General features: G+C 45.9%; 1 protein-coding gene across 1 annotated transcript in view; it reads right to left on the bottom strand.

Annotated features, from left to right (window-relative positions):
* Positions 1-22,497, bottom strand: part of LOC136586785 (macrophage mannose receptor 1-like) — a 359,197-nt gene that overhangs the window by 234,276 nt on the left and 102,424 nt on the right. The window contains exon 12 of the mRNA XM_066585009.1: positions 4,321-4,514. Within this exon, the coding sequence (XP_066441106.1) occupies positions 4,321-4,514 (194 nt within the window). The remainder of the gene's footprint in view (positions 1-4,320; positions 4,515-22,497) is intronic.

Below are 22,497 nucleotides of genomic sequence, written 5' to 3'. Positions count from 1 at the left end.
CGCTTATGTGTGGGCCACTTTGGATGTTTCTGCTCTGTATTCCAATATCCCTCACGATCGGGGTATATCAACCATCATTTCCATACTTGCTGAGGACCCCTCAATCCCACAAAAACAGAAACAATTTATCACCGATTCCATATCCTTCATACTCAAGAATAACTTTTTTGCATTTAATTCTGGATTATACCAACAGATAAAAGGGACCGCTATGGGTACTCGATTTGCGCCAAGCTTCGCAAATTTATATGTGGGGGAGTTTGAACGACAATACATCTATACTGAACACATGTGGTCTAAGAAAATTATTTTTTATAAACGGTACATTGATGACCTTATCTTTATTTGGGAAGGGTCAGGGGAAGAATTTAATTGCTTTACGGATCACCTCAATATGAATGATTTTAACCTGTCCTTCACTGGTGTCACTTCTCCTATTTCTGTGGATTACCTGGACCTAACTTTGGGCCATGAGAGTGGGAGAATTATTACTAAAACTCATTTTAAACCTGTTGATGGAAATAGCTTTCTTGATTTTAGAAGCGCCCATTACAGAAAATGGAAGAACAACATTCCATACGGTCAGTTTAAACGCATTAGGCGCAACTGTACCAAGATCGAGGATTACAATACTCAGAGCTTGATTTTGAGACAAAGATTTAAACAAAAATATTACCCTAAAAAATTGGTGGACACAGCCTTTAATAGAGCTAAACATGACACTCCTGGAGACATTAAGATCCCTACTGAAAAGCTCACTGACTTTCACCATAATTTCATTACCATCTATAACCCATGTCATACTCGGGTGCGCACAATACTAGAAAAATATTGGCCAGTATTGCTCCAGGACCCATTCCTTTCCAGTCACTTACCACCTAAACCACACATTACGTTCAGAAGAGCGCGCACCCTCAAAACCTCCTTAGCCCCCAGTAACCTTAGAACCAGCAGACCACATCCATTACAGGAGAGAACCTTTTTTCCTAAATTAGTTGGATGTTTCCGATGTGGCAAGAAAAGCTGCATGTGTTGTGACAATATCTGCCACAAAAGATCTAGTTTTACGAGTTGTACGACAAAAGAGACATTTTTTATCAAATCATTTCTAAACTGCTCATCTACGTATGTAATCTATCTACTAGAATGTCCCTGCAAGCTTCAGTATATTGGACGCACCACCCAGACCTTGAGAAGTCGCATTAATAAGCATAGATCAAACACCAAGAATAGCTATCCAAAGCATAGTGTTTCCAGGCATGGGACCGCAGTCCATAATAATGATTTTAAAGTATTTTCTGTAACAGTTTTAGAACAAATACCCGCCCATGTAAGGAATAGATTTGAAATTCTGAGAAAACGAGAAATATTTTGGATATTTAAACTGAACACGCTTATACCTATGGGCCTTAATGAGAGTTTGGAAAGCATTTTTGACATTTGATTGTTTTTTTTTTTAATATTTTTTTTCCCCTCTCTCTCTCTTTCCTTCTTTCCCCAGACTAACATTGATCTGCAGGATTGCTGCATTCCAATAGGTGTCACTGTGGAGACAATGTTTAGTTTTTCCCTATTTGCCTTACCCCTAGCATAGTCCTCTTCTTACTCCACACCTCCCTCCCTTTACTAACCATACAATAGGAATTACCTTGTACATGAATCCCCCTCCCAACTCCCTATTCCATCCATGCACCCTGCAACCACGCCCCCTTTTTAGTCAAGCCAATCAACATTGAATTATTTTTCCCGCCCTCTCTCTCAGGTATTTATACCCCTGACTTGTCCTCAGCTCCCTTGTTAAAGCACTTTTTTCTCCCCTGCCCTCCTGCACACAGGTAAGCAAACTTCTCCTTTATCCTATAACTTAGATTTACACATCAATTCCTTTCCTTCCCCCTCCCCCCTTCCCCTTCCTTCCTAGTATGACTTTATCAGGAGCAAAAAAATCCCTCCAGTGCTCAGTTCAATCTAACTGCCCCCCTGCACTTAATTACCCTGCTAGAACCCTCTGCCATATATTATCCATACATCTTCCCTAATCTGACAATTCTTCATTTTCAGGACCTCCGACACATCCTATATATCTTTGGAATTGTGTCACCCCTAGGCATCCTGTTGGTGAGCCCCTCATCTCAATTTCTAATTAGTTTTATTCTTATTTTGGTTGGTTACATAAAGGTGTCCTTCCCCCCCCCCCTTTTTTTTTTTATTTTTTATTTATTTATTTATTTTTTCCTCTCCTCCTAACTTTATCCCACACCATGAACCCAATGCTGTCAATGCACACCATTCTGAAGTAGCTTTCCAATAGATTCCTTTTTTTTTTTTTTTTTTTTTTTTTTTATAATTTATTTATTTATTTTTTCGTTTTTTACTTTTCTTTTCTCATTTTTACATACATATACACATTTATTTATGCACCCCCTCGGGTGTAGCAATCATATCATATTTCCCAATAGGCTGTACATGCATTTTAATTCTGTAGTCATTCCATTCAGCTGAAAGCAACCACACGATTTTGAGTCCATCCGCTCTCATATTGGTACTTTTAAGATTGGTATTTTACTCAGGATTGTCTTCATCCCATTTTAACAGATATTTGTTTTGTATAAATCTCATGTTCATTTCCATGTACGGATGCTCATATTCTTTTATGTTTTTTGTCTCATATATATTTTATCACTGTTCAGATCGATGTTTTCATTATATATTTATTGTTCTTATTGACACATTTGTGAGACTTCATTATGTATATGAATTTTTTTTTTTCTCTCCCCTCTCCTCCCCTTTCTTTGTTAATCACTCCTCCATTATCTATTTGTACTTATTACACAGTCCTATCCAGCCGAACTGACGAAGGGGTTCTTCCCCGAAACGCGTATTCCATTGCTGGTTTTTAATTTCTGAAAAAATAATAAAAAAGAAGTGCTTTCACCATCACACATTGGACTTTGATCTACATCTTCTAGTAGCTTAGAGTGTTGCGCCTCCATACCAGTTCTTTTCACATCCTTTTTGCTACACTTACGCCCACACTGGTGGAGCGTTATCTGGTTGGCAGCACCTCCACCATTCAAAAAACTCAATCATTGAAAACTCTGTGTACTCCATAAATATTCCACTACCCTCACTGGGTCTTGCTCCACCCTCCTTTTTCATTTCTTTTACTCACGCTAGCATAGGAGTCCGCTGTAGGCACGCGATTGCTGAGGGTTTGTGCAGAGGTCTATGTCCTGGGTGCAGTGAAAGTCCGCTTCCTGCCTAGGATTGCTGAAGCTGTGGGCCGAGGCCTATGTCGTGGGCACGGTGCAAGTCTGCCATGTTTGGCCGCTCAGATCAATTTTTGGTTCATTACTTGGGCTTCCTAGGACCCCCCTATGCTGTTGGTGCAAACTTAGTTCCCATTGCGGTGTTTGACCTGTCTGGCACAAAGGCACTGACTGGCTTAGGTAGAGAGCAGAGCGCTGACGGCTTTCCCCTTGCAGTGTGGATTGAGCTATGCGACACCTTGACAGAATGAATAGATGTGGCACATGGATTCCCCATTGCTATGCCCACGTTTGAAGCTCCTGATGGAGGTGGCACAGGATTGGAGTTCTCATTGCTTCTGTACAACATTGTGGGCTATCGCCCTGCCCCTTTTAAAAAGGGTCGCTGCCTGGCCCTGCCAACCCTCTGCAGTGTGTGCCTGCGGTTCCTCCTCATGGCAGACGCACTTATAAATAGACATGAGGGTGGTGTGGCTGTAAGGCCAGCGTGTGGCATGAGGGCAGCTGAAGGCTGCGCAGGGACACTTTGGTGTGCGCTGTGGACACTTGGTCATGCGGGGGGGTTGGGCAGCATGTAACCCAAGAGAAGAGGCAGGGGTGTGTCCCGCAGGCAGTGCTTGTGCTTTGTTGGAGGTAGTGTGGTGCTTAGCTAAGGTGTGCCTTGCTAATGAGGGTTTGTCCAAAGTAAAAATTGGTAGGGGGGGCCCACTCTTGCCGCTATTGTGGCTGAATAGTGGAACCTGGGAACCTGAAATGCAGCCCAGCATGTTGCCCCTCGCCTGCCCTATCCGTTTCTGTGTCGTTTCCAGCACTTTCTTGGGTTTTGCAGATTTTCACAAATGAAAACCTTAGCGAGCATCGGCGATATACAAAAATGCTCGGGTCGCCCATTGACTTCAATGGGGTTCGTTACTCGAAACGAACCCTCGAGCATCGCGAAAAGTTTGACTCGAGTAACGAGCACCCGAGCCTTTTGGTGCTCGCTCATCTCTAGACACGAAGATACAGCATGAATTCAGAACTGAATTCCCACCATGACAGTTTTTCTTACCTTGTAACATGCACGATCTGATGAAGTCCAATCAGTCGGACACGTTGGTTCTGCCGTTGTTGTTGGGATCGGTGGGGGCGTCACTCCTTCTGCCCACTTCTTGCACACATACTTGGCTTTCTCTTCACACTCTATAACATCCCATAATCCAGCTTTGTCTCCAGTTCTCATAACAACACAGCCCTGTCTTCTGTCTTTGAAATGTAATTAAAAGTTAATGAAACAAAGAAGAGTTTGTATTATATGTTTATACAGTCATAGCAATGATCGCCATAGAGGTCTGGCAGCTGAAATATGTAGCAGCCACCTCATGGAGAATATACTGGCCCACATTACCAAAAGCTTTTCAACTAGTTTCTGTAATAAAAATGTTGCAAATTGCAAAAAATGTTGCCTATTTCTTTAGTAAACTGGACAGAGCTTGTTGGAAGGGGATGTGGCTGTCCAGACCGACAGATTTATGGATAATTTACACCAAAAACTAGCAGAAATCATACCAGTAATTTACGCCACTTTGGACCTGTCAAGCATTTTTGAAAGGATGCACAGAGTGGCTGGAATGCACTGAATGCATGAAGAGGTGTGCACCCTGTGCCAGCGGAAATTACACTAAGCCCAACATCGCAAATACTGGGCTTAGTATAGTCTCCTCAGTATTTCTTGCTTACATTAAAATTAAAGGGTTTTTCAGGCATAACCACTATTGATGATCTATTCTGAGGATGTGCCTGAAAACCCCTTTAAATGTTCATGGTAAGACCTTGGGAGCTTGAACCGATCTTTCTAGGGGCTTTCATCTCTGGTTGATTGAGGGGGTGTTGGATGGGAGTTTTCTCTATGACAGTAACAGGGCATATGGAAATAGGTTGTTCTGATAGCACAGCCCTTTAAGAACGTGATGCTGTACATAAAGAAAGTAGCCAAATTAAGTAGAAAATTTCCAAGATAAACTGACATCTTCACTTTCGATTTGGTGAGGAACATTTTGTTGGCAGAACAACTCATTGAGGTTACAGACAGCTGAGAGAGAAGTAATAATACCGTATTTTCCGGACTATAAGGCACACCGGATTATAAGGCGCACTTTCTATGAACGCATTATAAGCAATCTTGTTTCATATATAAGGCGCACTGGATTATAAGGCGCAGCACATTAGTGCTGTGCAGGGGCCGGAGAGGCTTCTATCAAGCCTGATAGAAGCCTGTCCGGTCAGATCGCGGTTGCTAGGCAGCCAGGGGCCTTTTGAAAGGCCCTAGGGCTGTCTATGCAGAGCGCCTAGCAAGTTGTGCGCTAGATGGGCACTCTGCATAGACAGCCCTGGGGCCTTTCAGGAGGTCCCCGGCTGCCTAGTAACCGCACAGCGTCCCGCGATCTCATCGTGGGACGCTGTACGGGCCCCCTGAACATCGGTTGCAGGCTGTTCTTACAGCGGGCACCCGGCGGCAGCAGTTCTGATGAGCCACGCCGCTCGTTAGAACTGTTAACACTTTAAATACCGCTGTCAGAGCGGTATTTAAAGTGTTAACAGTTCTGACAAGCGGCGCGGCTCGTCGGAACTGCTGCCGCCGGGTGCCCGCTGTAAGAACAGCCGGCACCCGACGTTGTATGGAGCAGGATCCACCCGCGATCCCGCTCCATACTACTACTTGTTTGACTTGCGAACAAAACGGACTTGCGAACGGGCTCCCGGAACGGAACCTGTTCGCAAGTCGGGGAGCACCTGGACTGTCGGGTTCATATATAAGGCGCACCGGATTATAAGGCGCACTTTCTATTTCTGAGAAATTCTCAGCATTTTATGTGCGCCTTATAGTCCGGAAAATACGGTACTAATTTTACTCGATCTTGTGCTTTTCTGTGTCTTCCTGGATTGTGCAAGTTTAACTTAGTCTGGTCATCAAAGTTACATCTCCTAGTAGCCCCCACCAGATAAGAAGAAACAATCGACTCTCTTTTCTCTTTGAGAGTGAATGGCACCTAAACACCACCCCCATCCCCAGGGAGGAGAGAGGGTGAAAGATGAGCTAGTGGACTGGACTTTTCTCACAAGGATGTGCATTTAGTATATAGCATATGCAGAGTTACATATATTAGTCTGCTTGGTAAACAGATGATAATTAGTTATATAATATATATTATATATAACACGTAGATAAATATTTATATATAATGAGTGGGGAAGAAGAGCATACGAGACTTATGGCCTGAGTGTGACTATATCCATCTTAAGTGAAGTAGATGTACGGGATAATGACCGAAATGCAGAGGGAGGCGTATAAAAGGTGGGATTTTTGGGAACTGTTGGTGTATCCGATATTAGTTGTGGTATTGTTTGTGTGCTTAGGTTACGCCATTTATTGTTGTGGGTGATAGGAATTATAGGACTGTCTGTTAATGATTTCATTAACAGATTGGTAAATTTGTATGTCTAGGGATAACCGTGTTGGAATATTGATGAGGGTTTCGGAGCACTATGTTAGCCTGAACTCCCTGTCTGGGGATGGCATCTCCTCTCGGTCGCATTTTTAAACGATTAGTTAGGGCGCCCACCCACTGGCGATTTTTTTTCCTTTGCGTTTTTTCTCAAGAGCAATTAGAATTGAATGTGTTCCTGTCCACTTGCGTTTTTTTTTCAGTCTGTTGCAATTTTTAACATAGGAACTGTCAGTTGCATATGTGTCCTTATTTTTCTCTTAATGCACCCATAAATGTCAATGGAAATTAACGGAAAAGGCGCGAAAAAGCCGCGAAAATGCCGCCAAAAACGCACGGAAAACGCTGCGTTTTTCACGCACGAAAATTGCAAACGCCAGTGGGTGGGCGTCCTTATGGTGACTGTTTTACCTGACCATAAAGGGGACTTGTCTCTGGATGTTGGATTTTGCTTCTAGGGCAATGGTGTTTTTCAGGTTAGCTTTACAATGGTATTCCCATGGGAAAATATCTTGTCTCTTATAATCATAGAGATCTTGCTTAGGTTTTATTGAATTTGTTGGAAAAAATATAAATTTTTAACGCATTTGCATATTGCAATTCATATTCTCCTGAGTGCTATTAAATTGCAAAGAAAAGAAGTATCAATTCACTGATTGGACTATCTAACTAAAATATAACTTTTATTAAATAATTTAAAATCTAGCTGTGAACGAACAAACATATATTCCGGAATACCCATTAAGATACGTATAAGCATTAAATTAATAACTAGAGATGACCGAGCACACTCGTCTGAGCTTGATGCTTGTTCGAGCATTAGGGTACTCGAGATGCTCGTTACTCGAGACGAACACCACGTGGTACTCAAGTCAATTCCATTTCCTTCCCCGCATGTTTAGCGCCATTTTCTAGCCAATAGACATGCGGGGAAGGCATTACCACTTCCTGCTGTGACGTGCCTGCCCTATCCCACCCCCCAACAGTGAGTGGCTGGGCTGATCAGGTGACCGTCGAGTACTTAAACTGGTCCCACCCATGGCTGGCCTCAGACGCATGCTGGCAGAGGTTAGGGAAAGTGCTGCTGCTTATACAGGGAAAGTGTTAGAGTAGGATCTTGTCTTCAAGAACCCCAACAATCCTTCTTAGGGCTACATCTGACCGTGTGCATTATAGTTGTGGCTGGCTGGGAGCAGTAGTGCACCAATTTTTTTTTTTAAGCATCTCGGGCTGTGCAAGCCATTTCAGCTATAGCGTTCTCAGTCTGCAGTGCATTACGCAGAGTTTAGGGACAGAGGTGACTATATAGGGTAAGTTTTACAGGACTCCTGATCCTCTGTGCAAGAACCCCAACGGTCCTTCTTAGGGCTACATCTCACTATGTGCATTATAGTTGTGGCTGGCTGGGAGCAGTAGTGCAACAACTTTTGTATTACGCATCTAGGCCTGTTCCCAGCCTTTCAGTAATAGCGTTCTCAGCCTGCAGTGCCGTCCAACCAGCTCTCACCGTGAAACTGCACTCTAAAATTTCTGTGTGTGCAGTGCATAACGCAGAGTTTAGGGACACAGCGGCTTCTATAGAGAAAGTTATACAGTCCTGATCCTCCGTACAAGAACCCCAATGCTGCTTCTTAAGGGCTTAGTCACACGGGCGTTTATTGCCGCGATTTGCGCATGCGCATGCGTCCGGCGACTTTTTAAAACCATTGCTTTGCAATGGTATCGGACACATGAGCGCTTTTTATGCGCTCGTCCGATAAATTAGAGAACAGAAATCGCAGATCGCACCTATCTGCGATCTGCGATTCCTGTTCTCTTCTCTATATGCGCTCAATGGGGCCGGCGGCAGCAGCGCCGACCCCATTGAGAACATACAGAAGACAAATCATTCTTCTCTGCCCCAGCTGGAACAGCTGTGGCAGAGAAGAACAATGTTTGCCCATTAAATTCAATGGAGCGGCAATACAGCCGACTCCATTGAAAGCAATGGGCTGCCGGCGTGCGCGGGATGAATTGTCGGCAAGGGGTTAAATATATAACCCCTTACCTGCAATGCATCCTTAAATGTGAAAAAATAAAAAAAAAGGATGTACTCACCAGCTCCCGGCAGCTGGAGATCCCGGCGGTCGGCCTGCAGTGGGTGTGAAGGAGGTGTGACTCAGGCTTGCCCCTGATTGGCTCAGCCTGAGCCAATCAGAGGCTGATCTCAGTCACACCCATTCATGAATTCATGAATGAGTGTGACTGAGACTTGCTTCTGATTGGCTCAGGCTGAGCCAATCAGGGGCAAGCCTGAGTCACACCTCCTTCACACCCACTGCAGGCCGACCGCCGGGATCTCCAGCTGCCGGGAGCTGGTGAGTACATCCTTTTTTTTTATTTTTTCACATTTAAGGATGCATTGCAGGTAAGGGGTTATATATTTAACCCCTTCCCGACAATTCATCCCACACTCGCCCGCAGCGCTTGCATTCAATGGAGCCGCTGTATTGCCGGCTCCATTGAATGCAATGCGCTGGACAGCTCCGGCCCGTTTCTAATGAAACGCGGCTAGGAGCAGATTTTCGGGCGATTTTTGGGCCGATTTTTCGGCGCCGGTCACGCGATTTGCGCATGCGCATCCGTCATGCGATGCGCAAATCGCGTGAAAAAACGTCCGTGTGACTAAGGCCTAAGGCTACATCTGACCGTGTGCATTATAGTTGTGGCTGGCTGGGAGCAGTAGTGCATCAATTTTTGTATTACACATCTAGGCCTGTTCTCAGCCTTGCAGTTATAGCATTCTCAGCCTGCAGTGCATAACGCAGAGTTTAGGGACAGAGCTGCTTCTATAGAGAAAGATATACAGTCCTGATCCTCCGTACAGGAACCCCAATGGTCCTTCTTAGGGCTACATCTCACCGTGTGCTTTACAGTTGTGGCTGGCTGGGAGCAGTAGTGCACCAACTTTTGTATTACGCATCTAGGCCTGTTCCCAGCCTGTCAGTAATAGCGTTCTCAGCCTGCAGTGCCGTACAATGCGCTCTCACCGTGAAACTGCACTCTAAAATTTCCTAGGCTACTGCAAAGTAGTTCAGTTATACCGTTCTGTGTGTGCAGTGCATTACGCAGAGTTTAGGGGCAGAGCTGCCAATATAGGGAAAGTTTTACAGGAATCCTGATCCTCTGTGCAAGAACCCCAACGGTCCTTTATACGACATGTACGAGTAGCGTAGAGCAATAGTGGAATACCAGCTGCAACATGGACGGCGGAGTGGTAGTCAGCCTCCGCAATTCTTTACTGAGCAGTGGGAATGGATGGCAAATATCTGCCAGGTCCTCGGAAACTTTGAGGAGTCTACCCAGATGGTGAGCGACGATGCTGCAATCATTAGCGTCACCATACAGCTGCTTTGCCTGCTGAGAAGTTCACTGCTAAGCATAAGGCCTCCTTCCCACGAGCGTGACGGGCTCCGCCGCGTAATATTACGCTGTGAAGCCCGTCACGGCGCCCCCCAGAGCCCCTATACTTACCTGCGGGAGATAGCGTGAAATCGCTTCCCCGCCCACCGCCGCCGCGTCACCGCCCGTCACCGCCCACCGCCCTCGCGTCACCAGCCGTGTCACGTGCACGGCCGGCCGTGTCACGTGACGCGGCCGGACCGCGTCATTTGGCGTCATATGACGCTCGGCGGTGGGCGGGAAAGCGTTTTTTCACGCTATCTCCCGCTGGTTACAGCGGGAGATAGCGTGAATGGACGGCTTCCATTGACTGCAATGGAAGCCGTCAGTGCGTACAGCCCGTCCTCACCCGCAGAAAATAGAGCATGCTGCGGGTGAGGACGGGAGAAATCGCGGTGCGTAATTCCGCGGTGGAATTACGCATCGTGAGCATTGTGCTATTAGGTTCAATAGAACCTAATAGCTGCGGGCAACGCAGCGGATTTTCGCCGCGAATTACGCGGCGGAAATCCGTTCGTGGGAAGGAGGCCTAAAGGCTGATGCTTTGTAGTTGGAACAGGAGACGGGGGATGACAGTATGTCGCTTGATAGCCAGACCATCCTCATGTCTATATCTCAGCGCGTTATGGAGAAGGAGGGGGAAGAGACAGCTGGCCACACTGCAGAGGGTACCCTCTCATCTGTTCAGCATGTTTGGGATGAAGAGGAAGAGAAGGATCATGAAAGTCATTCTCCTAGTGAGGACAGCAATGTGTTGCGTACTGGGACCCTGGCACACATGGCTGACTTCATGTTAGGCTGTCGTTCACGTGACCCTCGCGTTAGATGCATTCTGGCCAACACGGATTACTGGGTGTACACCCTTCTCGACCCCCGGTATAAGGAAAACCTTTCCACTCTCATTCCCGAAGAGGAAAGGGATACGAGAGTGATGCAATACCACAGGGCCCTGGTGGAAAAAGTGATGCTAAAGTTCTTATCTGACAGCGCTAGTGGCAAAAGATGCAGTTTCGAGGGCCAAGTAGCAGAGGAGGCGCAGGGATCAGACAGCATGTCCAGCGCAGGCAGGGGAATACTCTTCAAGGCCTTTGCCAGCTTTATGGCTCCCCAGCAAGGCTGTGTCGCCACTCCCCAGTCAAGGCTGAGTTGGAGGGAGCACTGTAAAAAGATGGTGAGGGAGTACATAGCCGTTAGTACCACTGTCCTCCGTGATACCTCTGCTCTATACAACTATTGAATGTCAAAGCTAGACATGTGGCACAAACTTGCGCTGTACGCCCTGGAGGTGCTGACCTGCCCTGCCGCTAGAGTCTTGTCAGAGGGTGTTTAGTGCAGCTGGAGGAATTATCACAGATAGGCATACCCGCCTGTCAACTGCCAGTGCCAACATGCTTACACTCATAAAGATGAACAAAGGCTGGATTTCCCCAGACTTCTCTTCTCCACCGGCAGAAAGCAGCAGAACCTAATGATTCTTTTCACTGTAACAGGAGATAAATGCTTCCTCTATCACCACAAAAAAAGGGGAATTAGCTTTGTCAATCACACTTGGATATTATTACTCCTCCTCCTCCTACTCCTCCTCCTCCTACAGCATGTTATCACGCTGAACTGCCAATTTTTCTACAGCCCAAAAGGCTCTGTTTAAAAGTTTTTTCCAATTTTTCAAAGTTTCAAAAGTATTTATACTTTAAAATTTAACCAGTTTTTTTTCACAGGGCTGCCTCCAGGCTCTGTTACAAATTAAGCAACAGCAAGCTGTATCTTTAAAAAATGTTTATGTGTTTCACCTGCCCTCGCGGTTGAGCAATTTTTCAGGGGTACACTTGTACTCTTGGTACACCAATTTTTCAGTCCCTTGCTTATACTGTTATCTAACTAATTTTTCTGGCCTTTGCCTACACTCTTGGTAACCAAAATTTCTTTCAGGCATTCACCTGCACTCTTGGTATACCAATGTTTCAGGGGTTTGCCTATGCTCTTGCTACAGAAATGTTACAGGGGTTCGCCTATACTTTTGCTACAGAAATGTTACTGGGGTCTGCCTATACTCTTGCTACAGAAATGTTACTGAGGTCCACCTATACTCTTGCTATAGAAATGTTACTGGGGTCCACCTATACTCTTGCTACAGAAATGTTATTGAGGTGCGCCTATACTCTTGCTATATACATTTTACTGAGGTCCGCCTATACTCTTGCTAAAGAAATGTTATTGGGGTCCGCCTATACACTTGGTACTGAAAGGTTTGAGGGGTTCACCTATACTCTTGCTACAGAAATGTTACTGGGGTCCACCTATACTGTGGGTGCACAAAGGTTTCCCATTGCGGTGTTCAGCTGCCTGACACATACACAGAATGAAGTGTGTGGGGACACATGGATTTCCCATAGCTATTTAACTCATGGCACCTTGGGTCACACAAGGTGGAGGCTGGGACTGAACCTGACTCAAGGCCCGCTCACATACTTCCCATACAAAGTATTACGCGTCTTACCTCAGTCATTGTTTCTCGACCTTATTATGCCACATCCTCCTCTTGCTTGGGGTCTGGGGATCAGCAGTGGGCACCATGTATTTTCTCTCATGTTACTACAGTTATCTGAGACAGTGGTTTGGACAAAAGGAGCGTTACTACATTAACCCCTTAGTGACCAAGCCTGTTCGCGCCTTAATGACCAGGCCAAATTTTGCAAATCTGACACGTGTCACTTTAGCATGGAAAAACACCAGAAAGGTTTTGCATATCCAAGTGATTCTGACACTGTTTTTTCACCACATGTTGTACTTCATTTAGGCGGGAAAAAAAGACCGATAGAGTTTGTGCATATTTATTAAAAGCGCCAAAATTGGGAAAATTTTGAAAAAATCTTAATTTTTTCACATTTCCAACTGCAATATCTCAAATATGTGCAAACATAATATAGAAATTTTTGCTAAGATATATATTTCCATACGTTTACTTTATTTTTGGTGCACATTGGAAAAACTTTCGGTTTTTTTAACCATTTAGGAGATGTACAAATTTAACATTACTTTTCAGCATTTTGAGGAACACTTTGTTTTCCTACACCAAGCCAAGATTGGAAAGGCTCATAGGAGTCAAAATGATAGATACCCCCACAAGTGACCCCATTTTAAAAACTACACCCTTTAAGGTATTTACTGAGGGTTGTTATGAGTATTTTAACCTCACAGTTTTTTTTAGGAGTCAATGCAATTTAGAAGAGAAAAACTAAAATTTCATATTTTTGCAAATATGTCATTTTAAAGACAGGACTTTTTTCTATTATACACATGTAAATTAGGATTTGCACCCCAGAATGGATACCCCTGTTTGTCCCGTGCTCAGAAACATACCCATTGTGGACCTAATCTTACGTCTGGATGCACAATGGGGCCCAAAATGAAAGGAGCAACTGGTGGCTTTCGGAACAGAAATTTTGCTTGAAGGAGATTTAGGCCCTATTGCACACTTGTAGAGCCATTGAGTGACCAAAACGATGGAGAACGCCCACAAGTGACCCCATTTTGAAAAGTAGACCCCTAACGAATTTATCTAGGGGTACAATGACTTTTTTGACCTCACAGTTTTTGAATGAATCTAAGCCAAGCCGAAGGGAAAAAATTACGATTTTTATTTTTTTGGTAATTCTGTCATACCAAAAGCAGTTTTTTTTGTACCGCACATATATGAATGAAGACTTGCACCCCAAAATGAATACCCCTGTTTGTCATGTGCTCAGAAACATACCCATTGTGGCCCTAGTATTACGTCTGTATGCACAATGTGACCCAAAATGAAAGGAGCAACCGGTGGCTTTCGGAACAGAAATTTTGCTTGAAGGAGATTTAGGCCCCATTGCCCACTTGTAGAGCCATTGAGTGACCAAAACGATGGAGAACCCCCACAAGTGACCCCATTTTGAAAAGTAGACCCCTTAACGAATTTATCTAGGGGTACGATGCCTTTTTTGACTTCACAGTTTTTGAATGAATCTAAGCCAAGCAGACGGAAAAAATTATGATTTTCATTTTTTTGGCAATTGTGTCAATTTAAAAACTGTTGTTTTTTTTTGTACAGTATACATAGGAATGAAGACGTTCACCCCAAAATGGATATCCCTGTTTGTCCCGTGTTCAGAAACATACCCACTGTGGCCCTAATCTACTTAAAAGAAACATAGCTAGGCCTATAATGGAAGGAGCACCCATTGGATTTCAGGGTACAACGGAATAAATTCCAGTCCCCATTGCCCACTTGTAGAGCCATTGAGCGGCCAAAACGATAGAGAACCCCCACAAATGACCCCATTTTGAAAACTAGACCCCTTAAAAAATTAATCTAGGGGTGTACTGTGTATTTTGACCCCATAATATTTGAATGAATCTAAGCAAAGCAAAAGGAAAAAAATTACGATTTTCATTTTTTTGGCAATTTTGTCAATTTAAAAACAGTTTTTTTTCTACAGTGTACATAGGAATGAAGACAGTCACCCCAAAATGGATACCCCCATTTCTCCCGTGTACAGAAACATACCCCTTGTGGCCCTAATCTACTTACAGGACACATGGCTAGGCCCATAATGGAGGGAATGCCCGCTGGATTTCAGGGCAGAACTGAATAAATTCCAGGCCCCATTGCCCACTTATACGGAAAAAAAATTGACTTCCTAAAAATAACCACCCCCCACCCCCCAGCATCCCCATTTTTTGGCATTCCCTAAATATTAGATAAAGGTAATAATATAAACTGTGTTTTATGTCCGAAGACAGGGGTAATTACAGAGGCTGCTTGGGATGGGCACATGGGGCAAGAAAACCGGATATCCCCCCTCCTCATGTATTTTGGGAGTATTTCGTGACCTCAGCGGCGGGGATGGGGTGTAAAAAGTGGCGCTCTGTGAGACTTTGTAATTTTGCTGCGGTGCAGCGGTCTCACACAGAAGACGCTCAACAAGCTGCTCCTGGAACTGCATGAAGGCGAGCGTTCCCGGGGCTTCTTGTAAATTACGTATTACAGGTAGCGGTCTGAATAACGCCGAGCTCACACGGCCGTATGCAGAATCCACTTGCGGAGGCCCGCAGCGGATTCCAGCTGTGAGCCCGGCTGTGACCCTGCGTACGGCCGCGTAATGTACTGCGCATAACAGCCTACTCACACAGGCGGTCATGCGCAGTGCTTTTTTTTTTGTTTGCATTTCCCGCGCCGTCGCTTAGAGATGATCCGGGTACCCGCAGCCCGTACACAATGTATTTGCATATGGGCTGCGAGTATATCCGCGGTCATAGAGCACAATGGGCTCTAGGTCGCGGATATTCGCGGTAAAATATAGCATGCCGTGTTCTGTTTCTGCGAGTGGATTACGTAATTCCGACCTGCTAATTGGGGGGAATTGTGTAATCCACTGCATGTGATTGATCTGTGGATTACTGCTGATCAAGCGCCTGCAGAACCCGTAATTCCTCTCCGGTCATGCGTGACCGGCCTAATGTTAGACCGCTACTTTATCACGTGACCGGGGACCGCTCAGCGAGGTCTCCGGTCACTGCTCCAAGCACTCAGCGACCGTTGGTCGCCACTTTTTAAAGAACTTTTACGTGATCGCCATTATGCATTGTATAACGGCGATCACGTGACCAGTAAGCGCATACCGCGGCTCCCCATGACATTTCCAGGCTCTTGGCTGCCTTTGGTAGCCAGCAGCAGGGAGATTTTACATTTCTTGGGCAATCTTTCACTTTTGTGCATGCGTCCGCCATCATGCTGACGGGCGCATGCGCAGAAGCTGGGGTAAGGTCCGCGGATCAACATCCCATCAGGGAACAAATCCGGGACCTTGGGTACGTAATTTCATCCCTTCTAAGGGCGCCTACCCACTGGCGTTGCCGATTTTCGTGCGTGAAAAACGCAGCGTTTTCCGAGCGTTTTTCGCGCCTTTTTGTTCATTTCCATTGACATTCATGGGTGCATTAAGAGAAAAATAAGGACACATATGCAACTGACAGTAAAAAATTGCAACGGACCGAAAAAAAAACTAAACAAATGGACAAGAACACATTCTCTACTAATTGCTCTTCAGAAAAAACGCAAAACGCAATTTAGCATCGCAGGAAAAAAAATCGCCAGTGGGTAGGCGCCTTTACGGGTACGATCCGTAAGGGGAGATGAAACTTTAACTTTTTAAACTTTTTTTTAGCTTTTAACTTTTTTTTTTTTTTTTACTTTTTAACTTTATATGATCACCGTTATCCGATGGATAACGGTGATCATGACTGGAAACCGCATACAGCGGTCCCCAGTCATATCTCCCTGCACTCAGCTATCTGTGACAGCCGGGTGCAGGGAGATTTTGAATTTGCCGGGCTCGCCGGCCTTCTGCGCATACGCGCCACACCGCATGCGCAGAAGTCAGCGGGGGTCCGACACCAGCCGGAGGACATCGGCGGACCTGAGGTGAGTATTTTCACCTCCCCTCGTGGATCCGATCCATGAGGGGAGGTGAAACTTTTCTTTTTTTACACTTTTTTGCACTTTTCCGCGATCGCCTTTATCCATTGTATAACGGCGATCGTGGTAACGGGGACCGCTCACCGCAGTCCCCGCTGACATTTCCTGCCTCCCGGCTACCTACAGGAGCCAGGAGATTTTAAGTCACCCGCGCTGCCGGGCCTTCTGCGCATGCGGCTGACGGGGCTACGGCGCCCGGAGCATCGGGACAGCGGGGAGCAGCGTGCTGGACCCGGGTGAGTAATTTCAGCTGCCCTGGTGGATCCGATCCCTCAGGGCAGCTGAATCTTTAACTTTTTTTGCAGTTTTATTTACTTTTTTGCGATCGGCGCTATGCATTGGATAGCGCCGATCGCAATGCCGGGGGGGGGGGGGGGGGTCCGAACAGCCCGGGATGACAGCTCCATGCTGTCGACTATCTGCGGACACCGACAGCATGGAGCTGTCACGTCCACAGCCCGAGGGGCTTTATTCTCTGCAGGAGACATGTTTTTACGTCCTCAGAGAATAAAGCCCACTTTGGGAGGACGTAAAAACACTATGGGCTGGTCGTTAAGGGGTTAATGAGACATTCACAGCTGCACTAGCATCAGAGTCAGCTTGAGGCCCACGATTACTGAGGATGTGGGCAGAGGCCAAGGTCCTGGGGGGGAAGAATCAACTGCGCCAGGTATGGCCTGTAGAACTTCTTTGTGGTTCATCCAGTCTTTGGAGCGATGAAAGCAACCGTAACTGCTTTAAAGAGACGTTTATAGCTGTACTAGCATCCGAGTCCACTTTATGCCCATGATTACTGAGGGTGTGAGCCGAGGCCGAGGTCCTTGGTGGGGTGAAACTGCCTTGTCCGGGTGCTCTGAATTCTTTATGTGTAATACCGTATTTGAGTTTCATGGGCTCGCCTATGCGGTGGGTGCACAAAGACTTCCCATTGCGTTGCTTTACCTGTCTGGCGGCAATACACTCACTGACTTGGCTAGGGTGCAGACGGCTTTCCCATTTCGGTGTTTTACCTATCTGGCACAAATACACTGAATGATTAGGGCAGAAGTGTGGGCCGAGGTCCTCGGCGGGGTAAAACTCTGCCATATTTGGGCACTCTCTTTTCTTCATGTTTAATACTGTCTTTGAGTTTCATGGGCTCGCCTATACTGTGAGTGCACAAAGGCTTCCCCATTGCATTGTTCAGCTATCTGACACATAAAAAATGAATTGGGCAGAAATGTGGGCTGAGGCGGAGGTCCTTGGTGGGGTGAAACTCTGCGATGTTTGGGCACTTATTTCTTCCTGTGTAATACCATCTTTGTGCACTGACAGCATAGGAGAGCCCAAGGAACTCAAAGACTTCCCATTGCGTTGCTGAGCTATCTGACACCTACACAGAATGAATTGTGTGGGGACACATGGATTTCCCATTGCTATGTAACTCGCGGCACCTTGGGTCACAAGAGGTGGAGGCTGGGACTGAGCCTGACTCTGGGCCCGCTCACGTGCTTCCCACACAGAGTATTGCTGCATTGTGGAGATGTGTAGAAGTGCTGGCAAGAGTCCCCTTTATGCCCACGTTTGCGGCTCCTGACAATTTTGTGACAGAGGTGGTACGGGATTGAAATGATGATTGTACATCAATTTATCATCAATTCTCAACAGCATTGTGGGCTATCACCCACACTTTCAAAGAGGGTCGCTACCAGGCCCTGCCAACCCTCTGCAGTGTGTGCCTCCGGTTCCTCCTCATCCAGTACGCACTTATAAATAGACATGAGGGTGGTGTGGCTATGAAGCGAGCGCGTGGCATGAGGCCAGCTAAACGCTGCGCAGGGAAACTTTTGTGTGAGCTGTGGACGCGGGGTCATGTGGGGGTGGGTGGGGGGTGGGCAGCAATGCCAGCATGTAATCCAGGAGAAGAGGCAGCAGTGTCACCCGCATGCAATGATTGTCCTTGGTTGCAGGTAGTGTAGTGCTTACGTAAGATGTGCCAGCGCATGTGCCTTGCTAATGAGGGTTTGTGCCAAGTAAATTGTTAGGGGGGTGACCGCCAGGCTCTTGCCCCCATTTTGGCTTAATAGTGGGACCTGGGAGCCTCAGATGCAGCCGTGCATGCTGTCCCTGCCCTTCCCTATCTGTTTCTGTGGTGTTTCCATGACTTTCTGATGTTTTCTGGTGTTTCTCAAGTCATCATGTATGCAGAGCATCGGTCCCATACAAAAATGCTCGAGTCCCCATTGACTGCAATGGGGTACGCTCCTCGAAACGAGCTCTCGAGCATTACGAAAAGTTCGACTCCAGCAACGAGCACCCGAGCATTTTGGTGCTCGCTAGAGATGAGCGAGCATACTCGTCCGAGCTTGATGCTCGTTCGAGTATTAGGGTGCTCGAGATGCTCGTTACTCGAGACGAGCACCACGCGGTACTCGTCTGGATTAAACGAGCACTGACCATTGAATTCAATGGAGCCGGCAATACAGCCGGCTCTATTGAAAGCAATGGGCTGCTGGCATCTAGAAATGTGTAAAAATAAAAAATATATATATACTTACCTGGTCCCGGCAGACGGAGTTCAGCGCGGCAGGCTGCATTTTAAATCCCCGGCTGCTGAATACTACTCACAGCTGTTCAGAGCAGTTCAGGAGAACTGCAGCCTGCCGCGCTGAACTCCGTCTGCCGGGACCCGGTAAGTATATATATATATATATTTTATTTTTACACATTTCTGGACGAATTGCAGGGAAGGGCTTATATATTTAACCCCTTCCTGACAATTCATCCCGCGATCGCCGGCAGCCCATTGCTTTCAATGGAGTCGGCTGTATTGCCGGCTCCATTGAATTCAATGGGCTAACATCGTTCTTCTCTGCCACAGCTGTTACAGCTGTGGCAGAGGAGAACGATCTTTACGCTGACAGTGGGGGGGGGAGGGGTCTCACTCTTGCCGCTATTGTGGCTTAATAGTGGGACCTGGGAACTTGAGATACAGCCCAAAATGTAGCTCCTCGCCTGCCCTATTCGTTTCTATGTCGTTTCCATCACTTTCTTGTGTTTTGCAGATTTTCACAAATGAAAACCTTAGCGAGCATCGGCGATATACAAAAATGCTCGAGTCACCCATTGACTTCAATGGGGTTCGTTACTCGAAACGAACTCTCGAGCATCACTGAAAGTTCGACTCGAGTAACGAGCACCCGAGCATTTTGGTGCTCGCTCATCTCTAGTGCTCACTCATCCTTATGAATAACCCAAAAATTACCGATACTCTCAATGTGTCAGATGTAGTAAGGGTTTGTCACATGCATCACTGAGGCCTTATTCAGACGGGCGTTTTTTCGCGCGATTTGCGGATCGCATGACGGATGCGCATCCGCAAATCGCGTGACCGGTGCCCGAAAATCGCCGGAAAATCTGCTCCTAGCCGCATTTCATTAGAAACGGGCCGGAGCTGTCCAGCGCATTGCATTCAATGGAGCGGCAATACAGCCCGCTCCATTGAAAGCAATGCGCTGCGGGCGAGTGTGGGATGAATTGTCAGGAAGGGCTTAAATATATAAGCCCTTCCCTGCAATTCATCCAGAAAAGTGTTAAAATTAAGAATATATATATATACTTACCTGCTCCCGGCAGCCTGAGTTCCGCGCGCCCGGCTGCAGGGGGTGTAAAGGGGGTGTGAGTCAGACCTGCCCCCTGATTGGCTCAGCGCTGAGCCAATCAGGGGACAGGTCTGACTCACACCCCCTTCACACCCACTGCAGTACGGCCGCACGGGACTCTGGCTGCCGGGAGCAGGTGAGTATGTATATATTTTTTATTTTTAACACTTTTCTGGATGAATTGCAGGGAAGGGCTTATATATTTAAGCCCTTCCCGACAATTCATCCTGCGCTCGCCGGCAGCCCATTGCTTTCAATGGAGGCGGCTGTATTGCCGGCTCCATTGAATTCAATGGGCAAACATCGTTCTTCTCTGCCACAGCTGTTACAGCTGTGGCAGAGAAGAATGATTTGTCTTCTATATGTTCTCAATGGGGTCGGCGCTGCTGCCGCCGGCCCCATTGAGCGCATATAGAGAAGAGAACAGGAATCGCAGATCGCAGATAGGTGCGATCTGCTATTTCTGTTCTATAATTTATCGGACGAGCGCATAAAAAGCGCTCATGTGTCCGATACCATTGCAAAGCAATGGTTTTAAAAAATCGCCGGACGCATGCGCATGCGCAAATCGCGGCAAAAAACGCCCGTCTGACTAAGGCCTGATAGGGAAAAAGATAATACTATCAGTGCTTGAAGTGTGTTAAAGGTTTGTCACATAAGTCACTGATGAAAAAAGTGACTAATAGAAGTATGTGTTGGTTCAAGATTCGGATAGTAGAACAGCTCAAAGTATACATCCTACGGACATTTTCAATCACTAGTTAATAATTCAAATAAATTAGCCCAATATATTCTGGAATATGTTTGTTCGTTCAACAACTAGATTTTAAATTATTCAATAAAAGTTATATTTTAGTTAGATAGTCCAATCAGTGAATTGGAATTTTGTGGTCCCCTGGACTATCCTTGCCTCGGTGAAATAGTTCCAAAGAAAAGAAGTGGTCTAAAGCAGACCTACTAAGCTCTTGTCATCTAGCAATGATTTTGTCTGAAATCAGGTGAGAGAATTTATTCATTATCAAAGTGCATTCTCCTATGACTATAGGAGCACTGTCCCTTTATTTACATTTCCAGTGTGGGTAGATGTATGATGTCAGAGACCTGCCCATTCAATTTATTATGGCAGACATACTTACAGTGATACAAACATAAATTAAATATACATCAAATGATGTTAGGGTTACTAGTCCCTTAATGAACCAGCAGTTAATCACCATTGGTGTAGTTCTTATGGTTATATATTGTAAATTCTTTCCCCTATTGGCAACAAGTTTTTGCGCAGGTACCAAAGGAGCTGTGGCTCCCTTATTGTCATGGTCCCTAATGCAATCATAGACATTGAGCACAAATTAAAAATCATTCAGCTGAGAGATTCACTAAGTACGTGACCGCCCTACTAGCACCCTCACATCACAATTAAAATTATTCTAAATACAGATTCATTACGTCCGCTGAATTTAGAAAGGGGGGAGATAGGGGCAGCAGGGGAAGTAATGCCAGTGAAACTAGGGGTTTTGAAAATGTTGTTCAAACTCCCATAGCTAATGCAGATTTTGACTTTTTTGTAGAATTTTTCCAGATATCATGAAGATGGACAAGCAGAATAAGTTGTGCAGTGGTAACCAACATAAAGAATTGTAGGGGGAAAAAAAACACTCCCTTCCTGGGATGTCTGCTCAGGAAGTCGGAATTGATGGCACTTACTGAAGTATGTAGACTGACTGAAGATGAGACTGTTAATGTCCACACCGACTTAAGGTACGCATTTGGAATCATATTTGATCTTGTATCCTTGTGGCGTGGTGTAAATTTTGTTGGATCTTTGGATAAACAAATCCAGAATGCAGAAGCAGTGTATTTGTTGTGCAAGGCTTTAGCTCTTCCCAAACAGGTGGCTATCATGAAAGTCCAGGCTCACACCAAGGAGACATCTCCTGAGGCTCTAGGGAACCGGAAAGCAGACACAACAGCCCAACTCCCCTTGAATGAGGTAATGGCTGTTAACCTGGTTGCACCCAAAGAGGGTGTGGCTATCTTTTTGTTGACTAAATTACAGGAATATGCCTCTAAAGGGAGAAAAAGAGGATTGGCAAAAGAGAGTAGTGAGCAATACACTGATGGGATCTGGAGGAAGGATAAACTCCTGTGCC

The sequence above is a fragment of the Eleutherodactylus coqui genome, chromosome 12 (assembly GCF_035609145.1).
Source record: "Eleutherodactylus coqui strain aEleCoq1 chromosome 12, aEleCoq1.hap1, whole genome shotgun sequence".
Taxonomy (NCBI): Eukaryota; Metazoa; Chordata; class Amphibia; order Anura; family Eleutherodactylidae; genus Eleutherodactylus; species Eleutherodactylus coqui.
This window is presented reverse-complemented; position numbering and strand designations above follow the sequence as displayed.